At 29.0% G+C, this 8,849-nt stretch overlaps 1 protein-coding gene across 1 annotated transcript in view; it reads left to right on the top strand.

Annotated features, from left to right (window-relative positions):
* Positions 1 to 4,730: 4,730 nt before the first annotated feature.
* The window catches only part of LOC106692453 (putative L-type amino acid transporter 1-like protein MLAS), a 24,512-nt gene continuing 20,393 nt past the window's right edge, over positions 4,731 to 8,849 (top strand). The window contains exon 1 of the mRNA XM_014438409.2: positions 4,731 to 4,842. Within this exon, the coding sequence (XP_014293895.2) occupies positions 4,801 to 4,842 (42 nt within the window). The 5' untranslated portion in view covers positions 4,731 to 4,800. The remainder of the gene's footprint in view (positions 4,843 to 8,849) is intronic.

Here is an 8,849-nt window from a genome sequence, read left to right on the forward strand (position 1 = left end):
ATATCTTAAATTAATGTTTAAAAGTGCCTTATCAGCTTTTAAATATGTATATTCATAAGAGGTATCACGAACGGCCGGCCACTAATTCTAGTTTAGCTGAGAAAGAAGGAAAGTTTAATTGGCGTCCTCAAGGACAACCTCCCAAATGCAACATTTTTCAGGTTCGGGTTGTCCCACCTGATTTATTAGCCCAATAGCTTAGCTAAACAGGTTAAGGTCAGTGACAGTGGATTCATATTGAAATGAGTTGGATTACATGACATAATTTGTGTCCTACTATCTCTAACGAAAGAATTTAGGGAAACAAATCATCACATATAATTTTTAATCGTAGAGTATAACTCATTTTGGTTATGGCATATATATTTTTTAAAAACACACTAAATAAGCATACGTACAAAAAATGCTTATTTAGTGTGTTTTTTTAAAGTTTGATTCATTCTGATCCACAAATAATTTGTTATCTTTGGACAGATCGATCCAGTTCTTGATTGTTCTGTCAGGAATCAAATTAAACGTTTGGTTAAAGGATTGCTAGATAAAACTTAATGGGCCGTTATTTCAGTATTTGATTCCACTTTACTTTTTTAGTTTCTGCGTTGTTAAAACCACCTTCAACCCTTAAAAAATAAATAAAAAGTGAAATTATTTAAGCCATTTCAAATCTTTGTTTGTTGATACGCATTATTGTGGGTATCTGATTTTTTTTTTGAGCTTCCAAAGCTCAACATAGTTTCGAACTCTAAAAATCTGCCCTAGGTTGTGTATTCCATTGGAATGCTGATGAAATGTGGCAAATTTTTTGAAAGTTCCAAGATCATAATAGAAAAATTCATTCAATGAGATTCTTTATGTATCCCAAGTATTTCTGACAATATTTTTAGTTATTTAAATTGCTGTAACTACTACGATCGCCTAATGAAGTAATATTTTCCTCCAAATCGGTTGCTATCTTATAGAAAATTCATATAGATCTCGAAAACCGTAACAAAGATTAAGAAATCTTCAGTTATAGTAGAGACATTAAGATGTTTATGGAAAAACTTTTAAAAAATCGTATCTTGATAAAGGATTGTGGACGTTGGTGGCACTTAACCACATTCTTTAAATAAGATAAATAATGATATTTAGATTGATGAATTGAAAAAGTCAAAAAATGTCCGGATTGATTTGACAATTGGCCTTAACTGTATGAACATACAGTCAAAACGGTTAGGGCCGGTTTTGATAATTTTACACCCCTTGCACTGTCTTTTCTCTTTGTGTAACCTAACTTCACCCAAAGCGAAGTTTGAAGTTTTCAAACCAGAAGAAATATATAAACTATTGGAATCAAACATTAATTTGAATAAAATCCACATTACTTATGTATAAAATTTTGGTATTTAACTGCTAAACCATAACCGTTCAGTATAAAACTATGGTTTATAACGTAATTACAGTCCTCTGTACTGATTGAACATTTCACACCCCTTCAATTGAGCTTCGAAATTAATTTTTAATTATAAAGGATGTTGATTGAAGCTATCATCCGTTTTACGGAATATTTATTGAATGTACCATACGATTCTTGATAATTATTACCAAAAGAAACCAAAACTTCTAAAGGAAATTTTTCAACATTTTTTGAGACTTCACAAAATCTTATCAAATAATCCGCGTCGGATGATCAGAAGTCGTTTTGGAAACAGAGGATTTTGTAAAAGTAAATATTCAACATTAGCAAGAGAAATACAGCATGTGGGAAATTTTTTGTTTGACGTTTTAGTAAAAGAAATACTTCATTTTGAACTAATGTTGAAAGAAAGGTAAGTGGAACCACAGAAATCAAAAGTAAACAATTTTGTAACCTATAAAAAATATTAGATAAGTTATTACATAGACCTTGAGTGAGTTATTCATATTTATGTAACTAATAATTGGTCACTGACACAATAATATCCACTGAAATTAAAATTTGTAGGCCTCATGTGATAATAAATAAAGTGATATTAAATAAAGTGACAGATAAACAATAAAAGGCAGGATTAGGCATTAAGCCTATTAATAAATTAGTTTTGGCGGCAATAAACACATAATTTGTTAGTTAAGTTACGTAAAACAAAATTTGTTAATTTTATAATAAATACCTGGAATTGATTTTTAAAATCAAATCTTCATATTTTTTTTTTTTTTTTTTTTTTTAAATTGATAGATTTATTTATTGATAGATATTACAATCTGCCACACAGTTGTGGGCAATAGGTAATATTGATGAATGATCTCATACATACTAAAATAAAAAAAAAAAAAAACTCTCTTAAAATATATACAAACAAAAGAATAGATAAGTGAACATAATCAGACTATCTGTATGAAAAATTAAATAAATAAAATAACATAATAGTAAAATAATATATACAATATTTACAGAATCGACCTGAGGATCCCTGAGCCCACTCTATCCCCCACGTGTGAGGGGTAGAGCAGAGCTCAAGAGATCCCAGCACATCCCTCTCGCCGCATCACTGGTAATGAGCCAGTGGAGGCTGAGCAAGTGCGCTAAAGCCGCAAACACTCAATCTTCATATTAATTCTCTTATTTAGATTTTTGTATTGAACTTTCATTTTCTCTTCGTCTCATTAATATTTCCTTCCATCACAACGTAAATTTATTTTTTTTATAGAGAGTCTATTTATTGTATATTATTGTCTTGTCTTTTCTTTGTTTTTCTTGTTGGATATTCAGGTTTTATAGATTAATGATATTTTGATTGATATAACATATTATTTGGAAATAATTTCCAAAATATCTATTCTGATAAACGTTGCTAATTTTCATGATTGGAATACGTATATACGTTGGAATAACTCTCTTCTGTAAACTATTATTGATCATGTCAATCAATAAGAAAGCAGGGCCATCAATTTTTATGGTTCTGAAGAAAAGGTAACACGTGTCTTCAGACAATGTTATCTCGATACTATCGTCAAATTTTGTTTTACTATTACCTTCTTCAAGAAAATCCTCTCAGCGTTATGAATGTTTTATACCTAAAATAAAAAATATATATTTATTAAATGTTAATCCCAAACAACCAACACAAATGTATGGATTAGGAACCAATGTATTTTTAATTTCTCGAACGGATATGAGTTAGAGAAATGAAAAAAAAAATGATAAAATATAAGTACCAAATGGTGAAAAAAATAAATTATTTTTATTTACTAATAATATTAATATTTACGAATACATTTCATTTATTATTTTAAAACATTGGGATATTAAAATTTATAGTGACTAACCAATCATAATATTTTGTTTTATTATTGACATGATAAAATAGCAATTTTAACGTTTCGGCCTTTTAATTTTGCTTGTTTTCAGAACTTATATAAAGTGTGAATTACCGTAATCAATAGTTTATTTTATCCTAAAACTTGTATCTTTTTACCAGAATTGCCAGAGTAGTTATAATAGTTTAAAAAATATTCTAACAAATTTATAAAAGAATATTTGTTAAAACAGAATTAAATACTACCATTAAACATATATAGGATGTTGAGAATCAATATTATGATACTTTAACAAATCGATTTAAGAATTAAGACTACAAAAGGACACTAGAATAACTCCTCTTATATTTGGAAATCTGATTGAATTTTTTCTGTTTCATTCTTTACATACATTTTTTCATTTATAATTATTTAGACTACTGTATACTGTTTTTTTCTTTTTCTGTTATCCATAGAATGTTATCGACATATTTTTGGGTTGATATTAAAATCATTGAGCTATGAAAATGGAAAGGCTGCAAGTGCTAGAAATACGAAAAATAAGATTTTGAGATAACGATGAAAAAATCAGCGCCAATCGACTGGTAACCACGGCGACTTCCTGTCCTGAACGTTAGTTTCCTAAGATCTAATTTTTTCATAATAAAAAAAAATATCTGGCCACAACCAGTTTTTTTTTGTTTTTCTTAAAACTAGTTTTTCGGCACATGCAGCCTTTTTCATCTCCATGTCTCATTCATCATGAAAAATTTCTGACAGATTTACTACAAGCACTCTGCCCATTGTCATTCCATTCAATTGCTTGTATTTACTTTCATTTAATGGAAAAAAAAAATACAAGATCAATGACTATCCTGAACAAACAAATCTGCTGATTGGTTTTGATTAACTCATATCACATTTAGAAGTATGACTACTGTTTATTGGTTGCCTGTTTTCTCGATTCGATAGATTATTTATTTTTTCCTGAATGTTTTCGTTTCTTAAGATTTTGAACAGCCACTAATCTTAAAATTTTGTCAGAATTGGTTCAGTAGTATGTAGGAGTGAGAGGTTATTTGGAAGACAAATAAATTATTTACTCCAAACAGTACATCAAATGACATTAACATTTTTCTGTTTTTACCCATTGTAAACTTTTTGTATATGAAAAAAAGGGAATTTAGAAATTATTGTAATCTTTACGACAACAAATTTTAAGCCAGCTTTGAGGATATTTGCTATCGTGTAAGTATACATATCATTCCTTATTTAATAATTAGAAGGTCAATTTTTTCGTCATTGAATATTTTGTCGAAATTCCCTGTGGTATTTAAATCTAAATTTGAAAAAAGTAATGAGACAAAATGTTCTTTAAAGGCTCAGCTTATCTCTGAAATTAATTTTTTCAGATTACTGTTCATTGTTATCAATGTATTATTTGACTCGGGGATTACTTTAACATCGCCCACGTTTAAGATTGTTAGTACGCAGATTATTCTTAGTGTGCATGTGACCATTTTTTTCCACATTTCCGTCAACGTGATGAGTTCGCAGTCCTGGATTTTTCGGCTTCAAAAGTTTGTGGTAAGCTGAAATCTTCCTAGACGTTGATAAGCATGTATTTATTGATTTACGCTCGAATCAATTAAGAATTACCTTAATAAATTAAGAAATAATTGGTCAGTATCTAAAAAAGTCTATCTGCGTGTATCAAACAAATAAATTACGATAGGAAAATGTGCTATAGTAATTAACATTTTATTTTGGGCACTAAAGACCAAAAGGTAAAGAGGTTGCGCGATGTGGTCCTTTTCCAGACAGATATTGCTTGTGCACAGATAACCCAGCCTCAAGCTGCTATGAAGAATATTACCACAGCGCAAAAAAAAAGAAGCTAGTTCGCCGCTCTCTTGTCATTTCTAAAAACAATTATCTTTAAAGCGATTGAATATGTAGGAACAATGCAAAATGAATGCTAGAACTGTATATTTATTAATTTAATTGTGATTTTTTTTGTTATGTTTTGAGGCAATTTCATTCGCTTGTGATCCTTTGGGACCCTTCAGTGAGCTACGGCACATAGTTTGGAAACCTTCTTTATAATATAAAACTGAATTGAGCGCTAAAACCAAGCTAAAGCTATTCTTGAAATTTTACTTTGTGTTAGTCGTCACTTGTCACTTCAAAAGTCTGATCTGAATTCGAAACAAATCTTGTAAATAAATATAATATGCAATTTTTTTTAAAAATTAATTTTATCCACAATTTCTATCTTTCCTTTAACAAAAGTGTCACAAAACACATATTTTTGAATTCTTGAGCTTCATTCTGAAATTTGTTCAATAATCCCTTCTTTTAAATTCTTACGGTACGTCTCTATTATCAGACTTTCTTCTCTTTTCTTGAGATCTTCAATCCAATTAATGCAGCCAGGGTCTTCTGCAGCCCCCTCTGCGTTGGGATAATGGAAGATGTGTGACAAATGCCTATAAAAAATTATGTTTTTACTAAGAACTTTTTGGTGATAATTTATATATAAATTGTTTATCAGGATTACTTAGTGTTGGTTTTTAAAAAGTTTTAATGCCTTGTTTTACAAACTCAATAGTGAATAAAATGAATATCTTTGGAATTCAAAAGTATATTATAAAGCATATTAATTCCTTTTCAAAGTTTACATTTTAGTTTATTAAGGTGGAATGGACTTAATATTAAGCAATAGCTAAAGCTTTATTTATTTATTTCACTATTAAATTTAAGACATATTTAACTTGATTACTAGATAAACTTTATAAAAAAACAAAAAAGTATTACGTATTTATTTGTACCACTGTATATTTATTTAGAAAACATTGAACTGTGTGAAATGGTTTGATGTAATAATTATAATTTAATAATAAAAATATTAATAAGAAAACACAAAGAAACAAAAAATTATTTATTCGTGCCAACGTTTCACCTGATTTTCAAGGCTATAAAACAAAAAAAATTTGTTGGCTTTAACTCGATTTTTTTTCTGAATGATGGTTGTTATCTCTTTTTGAGATCTTTTTTGATGAAGACCTGAAAATCTGATCGAAACGTCGGCACGAATAAATCATTTTTGTCTATTTGTGTTTTTGCTTACCGCATCCTCCGACCATCTTCTCCACGTATAAATTATTAATTTTTCTGGTTTAATGCCTCAAACAGCCTCATATCTTAGTTTTTTATTTGTTCATACTGGGAGTAGAACTTTAGGTGTCCAGTACTATAAATATCTACCTAACAATTTTAAAATAAATTATTATAACACATTGCTACAACATTCAATTACCATTAAATATATTTGTAATGCACATTATGAATAAGAAATCATACCTTTTAGTTTTGTTATCCATATTTCAGAACATCGTATATCTCAATACATTGATTCATGTCTGTTCCTATTAAAAAGCAAAATTATAGATAAATATAAACTATATTTATGTTTATATTTAGAGCATTTTAATTATTTAAATGTCTCAGATAGTAGATCTGAATAATAGTAAAAATTAAAACCGTAAACTAATAGCAAAATGAATATGCAAATTTGGAAATTTAAAAATGAGAACGCCGGGTTACGTACGTGTTACATTACCTGATTCATTATCTTCATTTTAATGGATTACGTTATGTTAGTTCTAAATCTCTGGCCTTGAAAATTTATTCTTGAAACTTCGTACGCTCTTCAGGTTTCTCGACTAACAGCTGGCTACTTATATAATAAGTTTTTTCAAAAATTATTTAGGCATATGGCTCCTAACACATTTCAGACAATGGCAGGTGTCCTTCGATGCATTGTTTGTATTTTCGAATTAAGACAACAAAGTATTAGTACCGACTAAAATGACTCCTTTATGTTTAAAATTAAGAAAATATACAATTTCACCACCTTGTCTGTGTGTAACTTGTATTATTGTACCCTATTAGAGTGAACCAAATGAACGATTTGTTAATGGTTGATTACTTAGTTATGTAACGGACTAAAATTATAGGAAAAAATACTTGAAATATTTATGTAATTTGATTAAGTTTCTAGTTTAGTAATCGTTTGAAAAAATGTTTTATCCTTATGATAAATTTCGGGATTAACGTCACTATTATTCTCTACCTACTGATGAAATAGAACATTGTTTTTAAAAATCAAATGAAACTACACAATGGATGGTAATAAGTATAATAGTATGGGCTACAATTTTTGGACATCTGAGAATAAAAAAAAAATTATTTCTACTTGTTATTTAAAAAAAGAATCAATGTTGAATTGTCCAGTTTCTGCAATAATTTTCATTAGTAGTCCATTGATGATTTTATTAGAATTCTATTAAGTGAATTCATTGCCTTCAGCCCTGTCACTTGTCTCCATATAAACTTGGTAAGGTTTTCGGTTAGAGGTTCCTCCCGCTTCGAAAATATTAACATTTCTTTCAGATTATGCCTGAAATTTTGAAACGCTTTGGAATAAATTAGGTATATCTTTATTTGCCTATTTTATCCAATATTATGAAAATGAAACCTCTTTATTACCATTATTTTTTTTTTTTATGACTTTAATTAAATTATTTTCACTCGTAGTTAAGTACCGATTACACAGGTCAAGAAAAGTTTTTTTTTTTATAGTTTACATTAAAACAATATAACTTTACATCGAATGATAGCAAGAACCTATATTTGTTACTTATAAAGTTTGCTTTTGTAGAAGCTACAACGATATTTCGGATTTTAAGCAAAATTAACGAACTTCATTCCATTGTTACTTAAAAACTCTGAAACTAAGCTTCTGACAGAATAATTTATTTTAAGTTCAATAACATTTGAAACAAAAATGAGCTGTGTACAACGAATATTTTTTATTGTTAAAAAATGGAAGCATTTCAAGTAATAATTTCCCCTTAGAAGTAAAACATTGTCATAATTGTCTCTTTTTTTTCGGGAGCGGATAACTCAGTGGTGAGTCTGTGGCAGATAATCATTTTGTCCTATCCCCATTACTATTCTATGTATATACAGCTGTCTCTTATTTACTGAAAGAAAAATAAGTCGTTCACGAGAACAATCATGTTGAACGACTTTGAAGTAAATTTAATTAGCTTTCATTTCAGCTCATAAAAGGATGCTCAATGTTTTTCTTTAAAATGGTAGATAACAACCAAAAACCTTGAAAAAGGAATTTAAGAGTGAAAGATTGTTCAAATTATTAATCTTTAATAAATATAAAAAGATGGTCAGGGTTGCGGTAAAAAAAGAACAAATAGTTTTTAACTATTTAATGTCCGACGTTTCGTCCCACTTTGCAGGGCTTCACCGGGGCTGTTCGAGTGATAGGTTAAATAGACATCAACTAAACAGACCATGTCTCTTAAAATTAAATTAAATAGTTAGAACCTATTTGTTATTTTTTGGCCTCAACCCTGACCATCTTCTTATATTTAAAGTTATACGGTCATCTATGTATATATGTATATATATGCGTGTGTGTATATATATATATATATCCGGAATAGCCCCTCCCTATTCCTAGGACGCTCACGGCAGACTCATGCCATCGTCGATAACACCGCCTTCAGCGG

This window comes from Halyomorpha halys, unplaced genomic scaffold (assembly GCF_000696795.3).
Source record: "Halyomorpha halys isolate HHAL.00 unplaced genomic scaffold, Hhal_1.1 Scaffold58.1, whole genome shotgun sequence".
Taxonomy (NCBI): domain Eukaryota; kingdom Metazoa; phylum Arthropoda; class Insecta; order Hemiptera; family Pentatomidae; genus Halyomorpha; species Halyomorpha halys.